Raw genomic sequence first — 21,103 nt, forward strand, 5'->3', positions numbered from 1 at the left:
CATTTTTCAGATTTAAAACATAGTAATCAATATTATTTTCATCAAGTTGAACAACTCAAGAGTTTTTTAGTTTACGAGTCATAATGAATTAATATCTGAAATCTACTTTTTTTTATGTTTTGGGTTTTTTCTTACAAGAAAAAAAAGGTAGTCATTTTGGTAATTTGATTTGGGATATATTTTTTTGGGCTTGGTTTTGTTTTCTTCTTTCACGTCACCTTAGTGTAAAAACATGATGACAGGAGTCTGTTTTCCTTCTTCGTCATTGAAAAATACTCCCTCCATTCCAAATTAGGGTATTCTTTAGATTAAAGCAGTGGAATTGTTGAGTTCTTCAGCTAACAGGCCAGGTAATACTTGTCTGTATTCCTTTTCTTCCAGCATAGTTTACTCTCCTGATTCATTATCTGAGTGTCACCACTATAAACTACCTCTGGCCTGGCAATTTTGTATTGATGGGTGCTAAAACAATATTATCACTATATGCTTGCCTGGTGTTTTGTTCCTTGAGCTATTGACCACTGTCAGTTACAGGATACTTTTGTTCAGACCATGTGGATTTATTTATCTGACTAGGGTGGCTTTATTATAAAGCTTTGTGGCTGAAATAGATTGTGGACTCTGCTTCTAGAGCTGTGGATTCTATGGATGCTTGATGTTCCAAATTCAGGCTACATTTGGAGCTTAGACTGTAAACTTTAATCTATGTGTTATGTATCTCGTTGTGTTTGTGTCCCAGCCTTGTGTGAATATCCTGTTCCAACACATCCACTTTCCTTTTGTCATTTATCTGCAATCATTCTTTGTGAAAAGTGTTATTCAGAAGAAGCATTTTTCCATATCAGGAATTAATCAGCAGACACTGAATAAGAATTTTTATATTTCAGAAGATGTGTCTGCCTGTATCTGAAGCCTGATGTGATGGCTCAGCACCATAAGTCCAGATCTTGAGGGATTGTCAAGAAAAGAGTGATCTGGAGTAGGGGGAAGTGAGACTAAGTTTGATTTTCTAAAACTTTGTGAAAACTTTATCCTAAAGTTTAAATCTACAGCTGCAATATGCATTGGCATGTTCTATGAATGACTGAAAAGATAAACTGTGAAACTGTGTAGTCTTGGATGGGATGGTGGGAAAGCTCATATTTCAGCTAAGGAAGTGTTCCAGAGATGACAGGACTTGACACTGTAGACAGCTGAATGCTGTTCCAGGTCTTGTCAAAAAGCTATACAGGAAAATCTGAAAAGAGTGATCTAAGAGGTGGTTTCTAGAATCTTTGTTTCATAAAGGTTTAAAAGTCGTGGTGACACATGGTGACTGGGTCCTTAGAAGATGACTTCTACAGGATGTACATGGAGAGAAATAATTGCAAATATTGTTATGTATTTTATACATCTATGGAAAAGTCTGAATAGTTTCTAGTATCAATTTAAATTGGCTAACATTTATATTTGTGATTGGCACTTTGAAAACAATTTTTTTCTTAGGTGGAACAAACTGAAATGGAAGTAGCAATAGAAAACAATCTGGTTAATATACTTGTATTTAATTGTATGCACTCCTCCTATTCTGACAGCAAGTTATTCTCTGGTAGTATCTTCTAAAAGGTGTATTACTGCTTAAATTAAGATTTAAATCTGAAAAAAAAATCTCAAATTAATTGCTGGGTGAAAAATAAAGTGCTCACTGTCATGGTCTCCCTTTTGTCCAAACTAGCATGGACAACTACAGGGCTAGAACACCAGAGCTCCCACCTTGCCATACAGGAGGAGATGTGCATTTGGGAACAGACACATCTTTCCCAGAATTCAGGCAGGGAAGGGGTGAGGGTGCATACCTGCAAACTCTAGTGAATGGTTAGCACATCAAGTTGTGCTGCCAAGCCACAGGGTAGGCAGAGCTGTGAATCCTCCTCCCCTCCCTCACCCAATGGTGAAGCCAAGTCAGTTCCAGATGTGACAAAAGCCCGCTGATGCTCGCTGCAGTGTCTAGAGCTATTGCATAAATAGTACATCTGAATATATTTAAGAAGGGACTAGAAGAACAAACAGGATCAGTGGATGTAAACAGTAAGGTAGAAAAACAAAAGGGGAAGTAGGGCTGGGGAGAAATAAAAGATGAGAATAAGAAGAGATGAAATGAAGGGGTGGGGTGAGGGAAAGAAAAAAGCAGAGACTCTTCTAAATGCATCTGACATTCTGTATAGCTGAAAAAAAGCAGCTAGAAAAAGAAGAAAAGATTTATTAACAGTTTTTAAATGAAAGTAAATCAGCAAAGTCGTCAAAACACTGATTTTAGATATAGCAATCTCTTGAGGTTGTGTACATATACAAATAGGTGTGATTATTGATTTGGAGATAAACACTGAGGTCATTGGCTGTGACCTCCTGGTTTTCTTTCTGTGAAGTATCATTTTCATATGCTCTTTCTTTTTTTACCTGAAGAGTGATGTTTTTTGAAGCTATTAGTGAAAAATAATCTTTTTGTCTTTTGAATGGAACAGATGACATGAAATGATAGGTATTTTTTAAATATTTCTATGGGGAGAAGTATTCTGGTTTTAAGAGTTTCATCCACTTCATCCAATTCAAGTGATGAATTCCACTTTAGTTGGGCTATTTAGAAGCCTTGCTTAGGCTGCTCACAGCTGCAAGTACATCCCAATTTTGGAAATCTGTAGTTTGATCTGTCCTCTGCATTTCTTCCTTTCACTATTCTGTCAAGTTTTTGTTACCACTCATTATGTATTCTGGTACATCAGAGGAACATTCAGTGTTCTTTTCAGCAGAATGATCTCTTTGTAGTACTTGTTTCTGTCTACATCATTCCAAAACTGAAACATAAGATACTAAATTTATAAATTATCCAAAACTCAAATGAATAAATGCAGTGGCATGAGTAATTTCTTTTGAAACAAGCCAAACCACATTGATATTTAACTGAAGGAACATAAGTAAGAAAATAAAGAAAAAAAAGACCTTTTCCTGAACTGTTTCTCCCTTGCTAACTAAATGTAATCATAATTTGAAGACATTGATATCTGTGCAATCACATATATGACCATAATGCAAGATCAATGGCATATCCAGTATAGGGTTTAAAGTTAATGAATACATTTACAGTGACTGTAGAAAGTCATCATATTTTTTTTTTTTTTAGTATTTTCCATCTGATCAGTCACTATGGTATTCAGCAAATGCCGAAGAAAAATTCTTAAAGTATGTTTTAAAATACGCATTTTTTGTGTAGATGATTTCTAGTGCGCAGAAATATGTCCCAGAGGAGTTGGTGAAATGCACAGAAGCTGACAGCATGCACAGAAGTATCAAATTAAAGCTTTTCAGAAACTTGGTCATGTGCATAAGTTGTTGTTGATGTGATGTTATCAGCAAAACTGGAGAGGTGTTTTGGAAATGGTGCATTACATTTGGCAAAAAATGAGCAATGCTCCTTCTCAAAAAGAAAAAGAATATGTCATGTTAGTTATGGAATGGAAAAATTTATTCAACCTAAGTTCCAAAATTTTTTCAATTAGTATATTTTTCTACATGCCTTTTCTCACTCTCTTCTGCATTTCTTTTTCTCTTTTGAATATCTTAAATATCTTTCTCATTACTGTTGCAAAGACTCAGCACTGCAGTTTTGGAAGATTTGAAGTTCAACTTTATGTACCTAAAAATACTAACTTCAGAAAATTAAGCACTGTACCAAAAAGTGCTGAGACTAAATTTAACATCCCATCCATGTTGCATCAATACCTGATATGCTTTCTGCTATTATTTTTTTTAGACTGACACAGTCCAATATTGCAATGGTTGTTATTAAAAATACAATAGCATAGCCAGAATTATTTTTCTATTTTAAAAGAAAATATCTGAAACTCAAACACAGGCAGTATTTTTTAGTGACAATGTCAGTGTTGTTGTGGAGAGTCATTCTCCATATTCTGAACAAAGACACAAATTCTCTGTTGAATTTATAAGGGATATAAGTGTTAAGTGTTGGACACTAAACGAGAAAATTTGTTGCAAGTCCGTGAGGTTTTTTAAGTTCTAATATAACTCATTTGAAGCACACATGCTAATACTGCTCTATGATCCACTAGATTATTGTTTCTGCTTTATTTTTGCACAGGTCATGCTCTCCTCTCATCTTAAAATTTAAAAAAAATGCATTTTTTAAATACATTTTTTAAAAGTAGCTATTGCTGCAAGAACAACAGTGTTTAAGAAAATGTGTTAGAAAACGTTGAAATTCTATGGATGCACAGTCTTTATTCATGTGTGTCCACAGATACGATCATCACTGTTAATGTGATATCACATATCAGGACAGGTATGATTGGAATTTGTAGTTTGGCATATTTCCTTACACAGTAATGTATCATTTTATTTGAGAGAATTTATCATATTTTCTGGACTGTTGTGGTTTCTGTTATTTTGTAAACATTTTTATGTATAAGTGTTTTAACTATATCTTGCTAATCTTAAGTGTAGCCTTTGAAATGGGATCTAAGTCTAAAAATGGGAATAGGTTAACCAAAAATTTTTACTTCATTTACTCAGAGATTCTTTTGTAAGCATAATTTATAATTAACTTTTGCAGCAACTTTATAGGCTAGAAATATGTTGTTGTCTAGGTTGGAATATTGAATCTATAACAGTTACAATTTTATATACACATAAACCTAGGATACCACATCTGACTACTTTCAGATCAGCAATTCCAGTAGCACACATCAAATCGAATTTTAACCCATCACAATAACTTTGAAATTTCCCTTAGGAGTCACTGAATGGTGCATGAAATCAGTTACAGAACACACTGAGAGGATATGTTAAGGTTGGGCAGGCAGTTTCAGTCCACTGAGATGATAGTGGAGACAGGAGGGAGAGAGACTTAATATTTGCCACTTGGTTTACTCTCTCTTCAAGAGACTTAAATGCATAAAAGCTGGAATTCCTTTTTCTTCATGAGGAGAAAGAACTAGTATGTCAATCAGGATATGCAAAGTTTGGATTGTTTTGCTTATGCCTAATAAATAGTCTGTGAGAAACAGGCTGTCGACATTATGGGAGTGGATTGCTGATTGCCCTTGCAATGGAAGACATTGAAGCTCTACAGATCAGGAGTTGACTTTCTTGGCCTGTTTTTTCCCTTAGGCTTCCAAAGTTCTCATAACAACTGAATTCAGCTTCACAGGGTTCTCAAAACAACATAGTTTCTAGGATAGACCCTTTATCCGCACTGTTGTAAATATCCTTAACAATTGCAATAGTGATACTTTTCAAAACATGCTCAATATTCCTGTAATATGGATACAAGAATATAAGGCAAGAACTCATACATATGGATTTTGTGCACAACTGTGTAAAACACAGGGTCTTCAGGAGGAGTTTGAGTCAATGGACATAAATTAAATTACTTAAAGTAAGAATTAAATTTAAAACGCACATATAATGAGCTCGGAAATTTTGTTTTAGCTTAATCAGCTCATGAACTTGAAATTAACAAAAGGTGATAATTGCTGATTTTAATAATGATTGCCATTATTAATATTTTTTAAAAGTTAAAATGCATAATGTGTGAGCAAAGATATTCAGAGGAAATACTATTAAAATCAATTAAAAATATCAGGGGGGTAAAATTATTTTCAAGAGATAATACACACTGATTATTAATTCAGCTGCATTGCAGTTGCTTTACTTGTTTCATTAAAAATGTTAAATTACCTTCAATTATGTTCACTTAATTTACTAAATGAACTAACACTTAAAGATTTCTTTCTGTCAAGAAAACTTAAAAATCCCATTTCTGGGGTGATTTCCATGTAGAATGAAGAAATATGCCTTAACACTATAAAACCAACTGTATTGGTCCCAGGTCCAGCCAGTCCAATGCTTTTTCAACATTGAGTTTACTTGAGTTTATGTTTAGAGAAGTGTAAAAATAGTATCATTATAATTTCTCCCAAGTGTTTGTGTGATTGGCACATGTAATCTTCTGGAATCTATAATAACCTTTGGAAAAGATTTTTTTTTTCAGATATATCACTTCAAGCTACTGTCCTTCATTTTGAACCTGGCCTCTCAGTTGTTTTGATGACTTTCCAGTATTAAAAGAAACAATAAGCCATTGTGCTGTCATGGAAATGCTTTTCCAGCATTTCCATGTCATTCATGATTTTGCTGACTTCTAGCAAAGCTCTCTGCATCATTAGTTATTTTAAAATAAAAATTCAAGCCTTTCTGATTTTTAAAATATTTATTTAAACTGATCCATGCCTTGATCACTCCTATCTTTCCTCTGATCTTTTGCCTACCATGCAGAGGACAGAGAGCTGCATGTAGTATTCATGCCTACAAATGATGGAGCAAGATTATTTTCGGTGTTGTTTGCTCTTAGTTGCTTTGCAATGAATTCCTAATCATTGATCTGAATTTTTCTCTGCTGGAGGGGACAGAGTTGATAAAACTCCTTGTCATCACTTCAGTGTTTCTCTCTTGACAAATGAACTTGCAGCCCATTAATCCAAAAGTCTTTCAGCTACTTCTTAGAGTCACAGTCTACAGTCATTCTTCTTCTTCAAAGAACCATTAAATAACAGACTTTGCTTCAATGGTAAGCACTAAGTACACACATCTATAAACTTCTCATAAATATAATAATCTGTGATTTGTTAATCAAATTTATTTCAATCTATTTTTAAGAATTTTATTTAAAGATATTTGCTTCTCTAGTCATTCTTGGTCCTAAAAAATTGAAGATGAAAGCTGTTTCAGTAATAAAAGAGTTTGATGCTAAATTCACTGAAGCAAGGGGACAGCTGATACATTCTACTTTATCCTCTAAGATTTTAAAGCAGGAAGCACTCAATGTTTCTAGAAATTTGAATAAGATATATTGTCTTATTGTGAGAGGAAACAGAAACCTTGTGGTTCACATTTGTCTTTCAGAGAATCTTTAAGTTCTCCCACAAATTAAATGTTTCCTAGGATGCTGTACCAATCTCTGTCTATTAATTTTGTTGGCTAGTACTATAAATAAATGGAGAAATTATTGTCTTTCCTTTCCTGTTTTCTGATAATTTTTTCATGGAATTGGTTTCTACAGGACATCCTAAAAGCAGCAGCTATTACAATATTACAATTTCAACACAAAAATGTTTTTCAAGTCTCTTGTTAGTGACAACAAAAGATGAATACATGCTAATTATAACATTTAGATCTTTCAGCTTTTTGTATCATCAACTGCCTGAATTTAAATCCAAGCTCTGCAGCTAAAACATTTTAAGGAGTCATGAAAAAGCTATTTATGCTTTTTTGTTTGTTTGTTTTTAGGGTTTTTGTTGTTGTTTTGTTTTTAGGGTTTTGGGGGTTTTTTTTGGCATGTTTGTGTGTGTGTTTTTAAATGGATTTTGGGAACAGAAAGACTGACTGGCATAAGATCTTCGAGAACAGGCACTCATGAACCAATACTTTTCATACTGAAACATTCTACTAAATATGTGAATAATATGTTTACAACGAGTTCAAAGCAGAGTATACAGCAGATAATGACAAAATTAGTCATGCTAATGGTGATGTGTGCTGATTTTAAAATTGCTGTAAAAGAACAGCAAAATGACACTGATGAAAATGCCTTTGTTACATCATTTTAAGGAAAGTGGGACCAATGCCAGGAGAGTAAAAGGCATATTACCTAGCTGCATTTCACCTAATTCAAGCCACTAAGCAATGTTATGCATTAAGTACAGAGCCTACTGTAGTTCATAGACAAAAGGCTTTTTGCTTCCTTTTAAAAGTGGTTTTATTTTAAATTAGGTTTGAAATAGGCAAACAAAATAAATACAGGCGTGATGTGGTCTTAATTTGAATGACTGGGACCATTTGGCATAATGTTCATTACTTTAGACTTGGAAGGATATTGTGGCTGCTTTGAATAAATACACAGAACTTAAGGAAACAAATGAGAAGGTTCAAATTGCACATTTGTTAATGGTATTAAATTAACAAAGGCAGTCTACAGTTGAGTAAGAACTTTCTCCCTTCCTCCCTTTAACAGCATAATAAATTATAAAGTGATACAGAGACTACAAATGTAATCTCGTAGTTTTTAGCTTTTAAAACCTTTTTTTCAGCGTGATATTGTGTTTTTTCTCTACTCATCCTAAGAGACGGTAAGGAACTGTTTAGCCTCAATAAATTCATATACTTTAGTGTTTCTCTTCCTAGTAGCCTGACTTGGTATTCTAAGGCCACAAGTGGTTTTTATGATTGTGTACAGTTCCCCACAGGCCATTTGGGCCATCAAAGGAGTTGGAGATTGGATTTTTTCATGTATAGGGAAAGAGCTGAAAGAGCCACGCTTTTACTATTTATTCTTTAACTTATTCAGAAAACTCAAATCCAAGTATAACAATTCTTTCCCTAAGAGTACTAAATTTAGACCATCAAAATTTCCATTCAAAATAACATGTTCCATGTAATGCACATCAACCCAATGTACTTAGAATTTAGAAAAGAGAATTGTTGGTCAAAGCACCGTACAGCTGTCACTATTTTTTTTCCTAACAGAGCCCTACTGCCCCATTCTGTTTTAAAAGTGCAATGATAAAATTATATCTGCTAACTTACAAGAATATTGATAAAACTGAACTCGTGCTAAGAATGACAACCCAAGATGTATGACTCTTGAGAACAACAATGCTTAGATTAAAGTTCCATTATTTGTTTATCTGTATTGCTGTTGGAATATTTTTGCAACATGTCATCTTTGAAAACTCCTTTTTCCTGCCTTTCTCAGTTTAATGACTACATTTTGGTCGGACTGAGAAAATTCAAGCACTTACATTCTAATCTAACTGATCATCATTTGCAGTATTTCTTGATTCAGTTGAAGTGATGTCATTTTGCATCTGATTTCAGTAAGTTCTGAAGATATTTTTGAAAGATATCACAAATATATTTGTATTAAAAAGTACTTAGAAAATTATAATAGAAAAAATATTTACAATTGCATCTAATTTTAACCAAAGGACAGATAAAAGTAGGTTTATAGCAGAGATTCTAGATAAGGAGAAGCAATGAGAAAAAAACGTGTTTTCATAATTTTCAGAAAAGCACTTGGGATGTTTGTATATTAGATTCTGTTTAGTCAGATAAAATCATGGGAGTTAGTAGTGGTAAAATGAATAAGGACCTGGATGAAGGGGAGATGATATGAATTCAATGAAACAGGAAAATACCAGTTTGAGAAGGAGTTATTATTGAAGCTCTCCAAAGATCACCTGGGAAGCAAACTTTTTTAAAGATTGGCATTGGATAACCTTAAAGCCTGGCACAGTAAAAGTGATATGAAAATTAATGTTACAAAATACAAGTTCTTATACTTGGTTAAGAGTAAGAAATTATAATTGAAGCTGAGAAGCAATCTATTGGAAAGAACAGAGTAGAACAAAGTTATGTGCACCTGTCATTGAGAGGGCAACTGTGAGGAACCAGATGAGATCTGTGTGAAAATGGCAATTGCATTGTACAGACATATTGACCGAAGTCTTTCAGGAAAAAATATGGATTTGTTGATAAATTCCACCTCATTAATCCTAAATATTGTGTAAAGTTTTCTTTCATGTGTTTTAAAGGATAAATTCAAGCTGGATCAAATAGGGTGATAACCTGAGTAACAGTAACAAGGTGGGAGGAGCCAGAAGGACTTGGCTCAGGACCAAAAAGCAGAATGAGGGATAGGGGAGTTTGCAGAATGGCGTCAGCAGCCAGAGAACTTATCAAATCCTTTCAACCATCTCTCAGCCAGTGTAGGAATGTCTCATATTTAAATTAATAGTTTTGATTTGATTTACTTGTTTAGGTTGGTTGGTTAGTTGGTTAGTTTTGGTTTTCCTTTGTTGTTTAAAATCTTTGATATTTTTGAGCCTTTTCAGTAAGTTTTCCTTTTCCCTGGTCAGTGTAAAAGTTATAAAATGTCTTCCCAATAGTTAATATTTATTCTGCTTTCACTTCTTTTGTCCTATCTTATAATAGCTTTGTTTTATTTCCAACCAGATATTTTCAGACAGGTCTGTTGGTTTTGTCTCCTAACTATACTACTAGCTTTTATTTAAATGTTTGGGTTATTTTGGTTTGGGTTTTTTGTTTGCATTTCTCCCCTTTATCTGAAAGAATGTATCCAGTAACTTTTATAATTAAGAACCAGGGATGCGTGTCAGATTGATATTGCATCTGGAGGAGTTACAAACAAACCCATTAATATGGTGCACCATAGCAGAGGATCCATGTTTCTAAAAATAGCAAGCTATAAAACATAGTCTCTACTGGCTACTTACAATATTACTGCTCTGTAACCAACAGTGCCCATATTTACTTTTTTGTGGTGGTGGCATGAGTAAACAGAATTAATTTCACTTCCAATTTTTCTAAACCTTTGCTCTGCTTTTTCATTTAATGTTAAATAAGCAAAACGTGTGTGACTAAACTTCAAACAGTTATTGTTGATCTACAAAGGCAGCATGGAGGGAAAGCTAGAAGTCATTCTAGTCAGGAATATATCTTAATGACACAACCTCAGTACCTGTCCAAAAAGCATTTGCTCTCAGAACCATATTTATTTCATCCAAGGAGAAAAGAAGAGATGATAAATGCATCATTTAATTCCTGTTTTATATTTCCAAAGGAATGTCACAGTGCCTGATCTCTGAGACAAGTGCTGTCCAGTGCACCTGACAGTTTTTTGCATACACCACACCACTTCCACCCCCAGCAGTGTTTGCCTCTTTCACTGTGGTTGCGGACAGTTAATGGACAGCAATTTTCGGGGAAAATCTTACCTTCCAAAGATTCTTCAGCAGGTGCTGATCCCTAAGCCTGGGGCTTTTTGGGTTGGGCAGTAACTTTTTTTTTTTCCCTCCAATAAGGAGAAAATATGTGCAATAGTTTTCTCTCAAGGAAATTAGAAAAGTTATAATGTAATTTTATGCCTTTTTTCCTATTAAATAATAATATGAATATACATAATTGTATAGTTTTATTAAGGTTTTTTACATAAATGTTCACAATTTTACAGGAAAGCAGTGATTCTAGCACATTTATTAAAATAGGATTTTTTTCATAACTTTTCAAAAATAGATAACATCAGGGCATTGAATAATTCCTGGTAGTACAACTGTTTCTTCATTTTTTTAAATTCTGCCTTTGGCCCTTTTGTTACCATAGTCATGAGATAAAAATTGCAAATGGCATATCAATATATTATATTGAAGACTGAGAATTTTTTTAGAAATTCTTCGGGAGTTTTCTCTGGCAAAATTAGTGTTGTTATCCCATGTTATTATTATTGTTTTGTTGTTATTATCATCATTATCTTAATTATTATTTATTATAAGGCTATCATTATTGTTAAAACCAAGATAGTTTAAAAAAAAAACATTTGAACCCTTGGTGTCAGTAAAATGATAGCCTCTCAGTTTTGATTTCAGAAAATCATCTTTGCTTATGTAGGAAATGGTAAGCTTTATATTTGACAGATGCTCTCTTTTCTAGTGTCATCCTCTAATTAAAAATGATAAGCATCTGTAACAGTGACTGGCCTCGTTTATGTAGGAGTCCATAGTAGTACTGAAGTTGATTGAAAAAAAGACTTTAAAATCTTGTAGAATGTAAATTCCCTGTGTCAGTTGATCGTGTGAAGGTTGGCAGTTTTCATAGATGGCCCTATAACACCAGCTGATTTCATGATCCCTCCTTCATGCCTTTCCTAGATTGAATAGTGAATTTGAAATATACAGATAACATAAATTTGTAATGAAATATCGGAATACTTATTTCACTTTTGAGAAGTGCTGAATCATTCAGTAGCCATGCAGCTGTCTTGCTATCTGAAAGGTAGTGTCACTGAAGAGCCATCTCTTGTAACATAGAACATGAAGTGCTTCTGAGGATGCAGAATAATCAATTTAATTTAATTGGTACGTTTCATTTTCCTTAGTGTAAGGCATTGTGTCAGGTAATGCATCTGGTTAAAAAAGGTCAGTCTCATTTGGGCATGTCTGGTGGGCACTATCACTCATGTTTTGTGTCACAGAGCACATTCCTTCTGAAAGAGGAAAGAATCAGGGGGCTTCTCCTTAGAACTTAGTATAAAATTATTTTTCATCGCATTTTTAAGGAATTTACTGTAATTATTGAACAGCTATGCTTGCTTTCATGCTTTTCTAATGCTTGCACTTGTAGAGGGGGGTTGGAAGGAGGGCAGGGGGAAGTGTTATTTACAAAGCATTGGCTGTATGAGGCTGAAATGAGCCTATAGAAGATCTTAGCTTCCTTACAAGTTCCTGCTTTCCTATAATGAATTAATATCTCCTATATGAAAGTGTTTTCATCATTAAAAGATAATAGACCCATTATGCCTTTTGTAGTTTACTTGAAGAATGAAAGATAAAAACCAGATCTTTTTCATGATTTAGCAGCTGAATGGAAAAAAAATTATTTGGATGACCTTCAGTTCCTATGTAGTTCTTTTGTCTAATAGGACAAAATCCTTTCAAATATAAAATTTTAGTAGGTTATGTTTAGTCAGGTTCACCACAGGTGACAAGCTAACTCCCAGCTGATCAGCCTGTAACATAAGGCAATTACACAAGAGGGAAGAGTATGCAGTGTTTCATCACTTTGATGTATATCACTCCTTTTTTATTCAAGTCTCCAAATGAGTTCTGGGACACACAAGTGAAATGGCCTTCTGTTAAAATTGGAACTCCTTAGTAGTAGATGAACCGAGAAAGTTTCAAGGTCTGGACTCCTATCATATATGTCTAAATTTTTCAAGATTTTTTAGAACATTGACTAATGAGGAATAACTAGTTAGTCTGAAAATACAGAATAATGTTCTGACTAGTCCACTGTGCCTGTCTTAACTGTCAGATAACTTCCAGTGTCTGACTTTGGATATGCAGTCATGTGTATTACAGTCCTGCCTCTGGAATTCACTTTTATGTTAAATGCTGCTCCTTACAGGCTGATACTTGTCAGTCAATTTAATTGAAATGTCACACTGACCTTTATATGAAATACGCTGAACTTACTGGGGTTTTTGGAAGCTCTTTTTACTTTTGTTTCAGTTAAAGTTCTTAAATTACCAGTATACAAAAAAAGTTCATGCTAATTAAGCTCATGAAGCTGCCTGCTCATTGATCTTACAAACAATACATTTTTTTGCAGATGTAGTTCAGCTGAATCTGCCTGAAGATCAAAAAGTAAGCACCACTGCAGCAACAGTGGGACAGAGTGCTGTCCTTAGTTGTGCCATCCAGGGAATCCTGAGACCTCCCATCATCTGGAAGAGGAACAATGTCATTCTGAACAGCTTAGATTTGGAAGATATCAGTGTAAGTAACAGAAAGTTCTATTTTACAGCTTTTTATCAAAACCTCTTGTAAATAATAGAGAAGTGATGCATAACAAGCTGCATGCTCCTGATGTTTCAAAGAAAAGAAATGGAAATGATATGCGACAAACTCTGCCTGATTTTATTTGCTGTGTGTTTGAACCCCTGTTAAATATAGAGAAAATATGGTTCACAGAGAAATAATTTAAAAAATAAATATAGCAATAAAAGAACAGGAGAGCTAAATTACAGCCCAAAATACAGTCATGCATTTTGCATTCAGGATTGTACAGTCTTCCCATATTTAGAAGAAAAGAGAAATCTGTGACATGAACATTTTCGTGTACTAACAGATCATAATAATAGTTTTCTTTCATATTAGTTCAATAGAAATCTATTTTTCCCCATATAAGTATTTCATAATAAAATTAGTTGTCATGCCCATTCCTCCAAATATTCAGCAGCCTATATGGTGCTTTTCAAAGAATGAAAAACAGAATATTAGTATAATTTGTAAATATTTTTGTTTCAGGAAGGCAAGTGTTTGCCACCTAACATTGCCATGACCTAAAAATACAGAGGAAAATAGAAAACTAGTATTAGAATTACATCTTCTTGCAAGACTAAAAATCAGCTTTCCTCTGTGTTTTGTATGCTTCTGGGTATGCTTTCTTTGTTTTGGCTATTTTGTATTAGCAAAGTTCAAAATGTGGACAAATTGTTACTTTGGGAGTTGTGCTGTCTGTCTAGCCCAAGTGAGCCTGAAATCACCTGAACTGTTATGTGTGTGGAATATTGCTGCAATGAAATATCTAGTTTGTCTATTTTTATTCCTTCTTTTTTATGAATGCTTTATTTTTAAGGTGAAAATTGTTCCCACACATCATCTCTCTTTTATGTCTGGTTTTGTTAGTTCTGATGGTAAACTGAGCTTCCTCAGTGTGGTGCTTTGTAAAATAATGGACAATTTCAAAGCTGAAAAGCTCATCTTGCTTGAGTGATGGTTTTAAGTCCCTTGAGAGGCTTAGGATAAACCCAAGATATTCTGAGAAGTTCTCTGTTAAATATAATTGCTCTTGTTTGATATAGATCACATGACTTACATTGAAAAGTGTCTTGCCCATGTCCACAAGATCTGTCTGCAATATTTGTTACCTTTCTGTAAATATTCCTGATGTTCAAAACCATTATTTGGAGTTCTTACTAATCAATTCTAAGTGTAATAGCTGGCATGAGCTGTTGACAGAAAAAAGGAAGATGCATCTGTAGACAGAAACAAAAGGGAAATGATGAATGGAAATGATGAAGCTAACAGCTCAGCTTAAGACTGAAAGGTTCACTTGGCGTTTTTGCAGACATGAAAAGAGCAAGTGATTTCTAAGCTGGATACATAAATTTCTGAGTATGAAAAAAGCCAAACAAAAACCAAAACAAAAACAAGAAAAAAACAGCAAAAAAAACCCCAAAACCCCCCAAAAAAACAGAAAACAAGCAGAGAAAGTTCTTGTGCTGGGTGCAGGTGCCCAGGGATTGGCAGCAGGGGCCACAGGTGTGGCCTCTTAGGGAAAAGGACCAGGGATGTCACATGCTGTATGCAGCCATTCCCAAGGGACCATCGGCAGGGCACACCCATGGCATCTCTGAAAGAACGTTCAAAAAAGGGCATAAAAAACAGGGAGAGAGAGAGAGAGATATTAGAGAACAAAAAAGAGCAAGAAACAGCAGAGGTAAGTCTAAAACTGGAAGAGCAGAAGGTAGGGCTTTATGAAGCAGATATCCAAAACATCTACATTGGAGCAGGTTTATCTTGAAGGACTTCTGGACAATTGCTTGACCAGTCTGGTGACTTTCTATGATCCAGTGGTGGCAATGGTTGACAAGGCAGGGCCAGCAGATGTCACCTATCCAGACTTCTACAAAGCCTTCAACGCAGTTCCATGCGACGGATGGACGGACGGACAGACGGACAGAAGGATGAACGGAGCCACAGGTTGTGGTCAACATCTCTGTCATTGTGTCTAAGTGGAGGCCAGTGACAAGAGGTGTCCCTCAGGGTCTGTCTTTGGCCTAGTGCTCTTCAACATCTCTGTCAATGACACAGGCAGTGGGATTGAGGTGTCCCTCAGCAAGTTTGCATGTGACATGAAACTGAGTGGTGCATTTGACATATCTGAAAGCTGGGATCCCCCCCCAGGGGGACCTGGACAAATCTGAGAGGTGGATCTGCAGGAACCTCATTGTTCATAAGCAAAAATTAAGTTTTAGTTTATCCCCTTAACAGTTTAGTTACGATTCAAATACAGAAAGAGAAGGTCAAATTCAATATCCTCAGAGTGAGGCACTAAAATTAATAGAGCTCAAATGTATGTATATGTGGGATATTAATCTCTCTTTCCAGATAAAGTAAAATAGGGAGGAAGAAAAAGTTAATGGTGCCTGGATTAAAAGAAGAAACAACAAAAGAATGGAGAGAAAGACAGTGAGTTAGATTTGTCCCCAGACCTTGTTTTCTTCAAAATTTATTTTACTTTTCACTGTTTTCATAGATTTGATCTGTCTCTCTTTATTTCTAGATTCTATACTGCTTGTATAATATCAGATGTCCCCAGAAGCAGTGTACTTTAAGTTTTACTGTAGCTGTATTATAAACTATAATGATGTTTGCCTAACTCTGGGAATTCTTAATTTACTCAGTTATACAAGAACCACATCTGAGCATCTCAAGACTAATAATGTTGTGTAAAGAGCAGTACATTTTCTGAAAATGACAAGGCAAACACTGGCCTGGGAAGATAGATAGCTAGGGTTTTGGGGTTTTTTTCAGTAAAATGGATCAAAGATCAACATAACAGGAAGTCACCACATATATAGGGAACCAGGCTAAACAGTAGTGACAATGTGATTTTGTAAATCATAGCAAGTGCTCATACTTAGAAATTAAGGTTTTGCACTATCCAGTTCTCAATATGAATTAAGCTATTTGCTTTGAGGAGGGACAAACTCAGAACAATATAATGTTCTAGTATTTTGTCAAATGGAAAAATGTAACAAGGAGGAAAGGAATCCGGGTCTAAACTGAAATTGATAGTTCAATTTTTATATATATTTAAAATATTCCACTCCTCTACTGAAAGTGTACAAGGTATATTTCTAAAGCTGTCAACTGTGGAGTGGCTAAAAATGAGTCTTGATAATGTCTAATGTCTTGTATATTCTAAGACATTTTAAAGAAATATCAAGAAATACTGTTTGACTTTGAAAGGATGACAATAGAAATTTGTATTTAAATAGTATATTTAAAAATGTTCTATGAAGTGTATGTTAATGACATTACTGATAATATCCAGTTGATAATTTTAAAAGTCCTTAGTTCTCCTCATCTCTTCTTGTGGTACTTATAACTACTTTTTGTAGAAGTACTGCATGTTGCTACTAATCCTTCTCTTACTGAAACTGATGGGAGGCAGGGATAATTAGCACCCATCTGAGTGAAATTATGAAAAATTATATGCCTCTGCAAATTTTACTTAAATTGTAATATAATTGTGCTGTGACTCACTACAGAACTGATATCACAGGGCATTTTGATGATCTTTCAGTACACATATAGAAAGAATTTTTTTTGCTCTCTGTTATCTTGCATCTTAAATTTAATATTTGCCTTTCCACTTTCCTCTTGTTTTTATCTAACCTACTATTCATTAGAGATAATAATTCCCACGTATGAAAAATAGCAGATGTATTTCCCAAATGCAATGTATATTACTTTTTTAGTCTTAATGCATTCACTTGTTTAAAGTTTTTGTAACTTAATTTACTTTATTGTTTTTCTGATACTTTATTCCAGCTTTGCCTTCAGGTTCTTTCCTATACATGAGCAATCTTACTTTTCTTATAAGATCTTGGCCCTTTTTCTTGAATTTATTGAAGATCTACTGGGATGGTTTGTCATAATGCAAAGTTAAACAGTAATTTTTCAAAACAGTGTAGTTCAACTTTTTCCTTTTGGTAAAAGCCCATAATATCTCTCTTTAGGCTGCCTTCATGGAAAGTATCTAATATTTCAGTTTTAAGGTTTTTGAAGTTAGGTATAGGTTACCTTTTCCTCAAAAATTCTGATTTGTTTATCTTGTTAAAATTAATTTATGAGTAAAAGTTGATCCTTTTTTGGTGGCAGTCGGCATTTTCTTCTTGACATCTTTGCCCTTCACCCACCAAGAAAACCCAAAAGACTGTAATGGAGAATACCAATAAAAACCAACATTCTCTAAAGAACACAATGGCTTCCATTCTGTAGAGTTCTAATCAGAAACTGGTGGCAGAAAGGTTCCCACATTCTCCAAAACATAAAGCACCTTTCCTAGAAAGGACTCTAGACATTTGACCTCTTCTTTTTCTTCCGGCTTTTCATTCTGTGTTCCCTCTTTTAATATTCTTAAGAAAAATCTCAGGAGAACCTCATGAATTATTCCATTCCACATTTTTTTCTCCCATGGGATAATATGGACCTACATACAAGATTCTCTTTATACACTCTTGAATTGTTCTTAATACAGCACAATTATTACTCTAATACAGTGTTAGAAATATGAATGTCTGAGAAAAATGTGTGTGTGTGTATGCATGTGTGTTTGTACTTCTGACAGAATCCCAGATGAACCATAAATGTCAGGAAAATATCCTTCAATCTTTTCCTTAAATCACATGAAACAGCACTTGAAAGTAAAATTATTTTTTTAAAGTTAGGAAATAAACTAGAGGACTTAAATTTAAAGAGAGGAAAAATTAATAGTCTAAACTGAATAGTGTCCTATTCAGTTTAACCTGTTCAGTTTAACCTGTTCTGGCTAGGCAGGTTAAATTTTTGCAGTAGCCAGGAGGGCGCATGTCTAGGACCCAGACAGTATTCTACCACCTCGCATCACTTTTTGGGAATGGGGGAAGGGCTCCCTTCCACATGGAGTAGCATGGCAGAGGGAGCAGTCAGGTGTTTTGGGGGCTCTGTGGAGGCAGGTGAGCAATCACGTACTAATCGTTCACTTCTTTTCCTCTTGTATAATCTGCCATTAGTATTGTTGCTGTTAATGTTTGTTTTGTTTCATTGCTATTTCCAGTCAATTGTTCTCAGCCCATGATCTTTCCCTCTTGTTCCTCCAGTTGCCCTCTCCAGCCTGCCACATGGGGAATGGGGTGTGATTGAACTCCACGAGGTTTGGCAAGTTTCAGTAGGAACGTTACATTAGGGAACACCATTCCTAAACCTTGAAAAAAGATGTTTAAAGTTCACATACATTTCTTTAATGTCAAATATCCTAAAAGAGGGAATTCCTGCTTGCATTGCACTGACTTTCTGATTTGCTGCAGCAAGCTCTGTATGCTCATGTTTTATTCCTGAGGAGGTTTTCCTCCTCCCTGCAGTGTTGCCATGGGCCATCTTACTGCTTGTGTGAGGGAAAGTGTAGTGATCCTATGACATGAAGGGAGCCCCAGAACCTACTTGCCTTCAGAGGTGATGCTCCTAACCTCATCCTTTTTGGACGATAGTAACTCAAATTCCAGCAATGAACAAACACAATGCCATTGGCAAAAACCTGGCAGTCTTGTTCAGTACAAAATCTGGATCCTGAAAGGTTTATTTTGAGCTTTAATCACTAAATGGCAATGCAGCAACTTTAGTGTGTGTGATCTTCTGTGTGGTATTGTGTGTTACAACCACAATATATATATGAAGTTATATATGTATAACTTCATTGTATTTGAGGTTCATTTTAAAAGCCTAGTTGCAGGTGGTTCCTTGTACATTATGTTTTTGCCACCTCTTAAACACACTACAACTTTCAGATATTTTCTACTCATTTTTCTGATGAGGTGATTGGAATTGATTAACAGTGACTCATCAAAGTCAGCATGTTTTTATTTTTATCTATATTGAATTGCCGTTTATCTGTTACACAGTTTTTCTTTTAAGTAGGATTCATTATTACATTTTCTTTTGTATTCCTGAGTTGAATACCAGTTTTGTTTTGTTCTTTTCTACTCCACTTGTTAGGATTTGATTGTTGAGAGATGCCTCTGCCTGACTTAAGATACAAATGAGACCATATGCCAAAATCAGTAATATGGATTTTATTTAACAGTAAATGTGAGGTAAAGAGATAGAAAGAAATAGGAAAGAGTGGGGGTGGAGGTGGGGGGGGGGGGGGGGGGGAGAAGTGAAGGAGAAAGAGATGAAGAAAATAATCACCACACTGTGGATCCAGAGGCATCCCATTGGGCCTCCTTCACCCTGGTCTTCTCAGTAGTGGGGTCCCAGAGTCTTCTGGAGGTGCCACTCCACTATTATGCAGGCCAATTTGTGGGTTTCCATGGGTGTTCACAGATGTTCCCATAACTGAGGGTGGCATGTGTATAAGCAGCTGTTTCTCCTCCCACAGTTTGCCATAGTGGGAATTTTTGTCCAGATGCATTAGCCAGGGTGGGATAACCAAACCTGAGCTCCTCTAGGCCTGGAATAGGCACCTTCCTGTTGCCAATTCCTGTCCTCTGGTCTTATCTCAAGCTCACTCTGCTGTACTCTTGACAATATTTGAAGCAGTTGTGGTATTTAAGTCTCTTACATCTCCCTGTGGCTCAAACAGTGTCTTCCTGGGGCCTTTTTTCTCATTTCAGAGTCTCCCATGGGGGTGTTGTGTTTATAGAAAGGTCAGAGAAAATATAGAAACAGCAGGAGAATGACACAAGCAATTATATAGTGCACGATAGCTATCCCAGCGATTACAAAAGTAACTCCAGTTGTAATCATTGAAGTTTTCATTGTAGGCATTGCCCCCACCCCATGAGTAACAAGGATTAGAGTATGGACATCAGCCAGTAAGCTACCTTGGGGTCTGGACTGATTGGGAAAGCTCTTATGTTTGACCAGTGATTTCTTTAATTTTGGCTCGGGCTTCTTCAATTGATGATGTTGCATTGAGAATGGTAATGCTACACTCAGTTCCAGTAAGATTTAACATTCCACATAATCCTTGTTCCTTTAATAATAACATATCTAATGCCAACTGATTTTGTAAAGCCATTTTTGACACTAGTTGGTCTTGCAAGTTCAGCTCTAGGAGCCAATATTTGGCTCAATTACTTGAGAGCATGTACCTGCCATGCAATATTTTCCAGTGCCCATGGTGCTGTGTGATAACAATAGAAGGTGTAAAAAATATTGTCCTAAAGCTGTATTTTTTCTCCACTGTATAATCATCACATCTATTACTGATCAATTCCCATATTTTTTTCAGGAGAACTTGTTTTCTGCTGTGTCTTTCCTGAATAATGAAAGATGGAATTTGGGTAAATGGATGGGAGTTCTATCCTGCACCTTAGACCAGCGTGCTCAGTTAGGAACATCCCGAAGCTAATCCAGGTGGTGCAGGATAGCTGCACATCCAGATGTCTATCAAGTACATTTGGGGCTTGAATTTAGGAGTAACTCCTACTCCTTTTTTTTCCAGGCATCAAAACTTATATCATACTTTTTTTTTTTTCACTCTTACCCATTTTCCCTTTATTTCAAAATTAGTGAAAAGCTGTCTCATATTTTGTGTTACAAGAGGACTTCTAAAACTTCTTAAGCATCTCTTCTTCCCTCCCATAATATCTTTCTACCTTAAGCTTTTCTTTCAATTCAAATTCATTGTTTTATCTGTTCTTTTC

The 21,103-nt window shown here is 35.2% G+C and overlaps 1 protein-coding gene across 3 annotated transcripts in view; it reads left to right on the forward strand.

The window, feature by feature from the left end:
- The window catches only part of FSTL5 (follistatin like 5), a 271,451-nt gene that overhangs the window by 170,425 nt on the left and 79,923 nt on the right, over positions 1 to 21,103 (forward strand). For all 3 annotated transcript variants that reach the window (XM_054295663.1, XM_054295662.1, XM_054295664.1), the window contains one exon: positions 13,234 to 13,400. In XM_054295663.1, coding sequence (XP_054151638.1) covers positions 13,234 to 13,400 — 167 coding nt within the window. The remainder of the gene's footprint in view (positions 1 to 13,233; positions 13,401 to 21,103) is intronic.

The sequence above is a fragment of the Melozone crissalis genome, unplaced genomic scaffold, assembly GCF_028551555.1.
Source record: "Melozone crissalis strain CALT ecotype California unplaced genomic scaffold, PUWL_Pcris_2 ptg000006l_1, whole genome shotgun sequence".
Classification (NCBI taxonomy): Eukaryota; Metazoa; Chordata; class Aves; order Passeriformes; family Passerellidae; genus Melozone; species Melozone crissalis.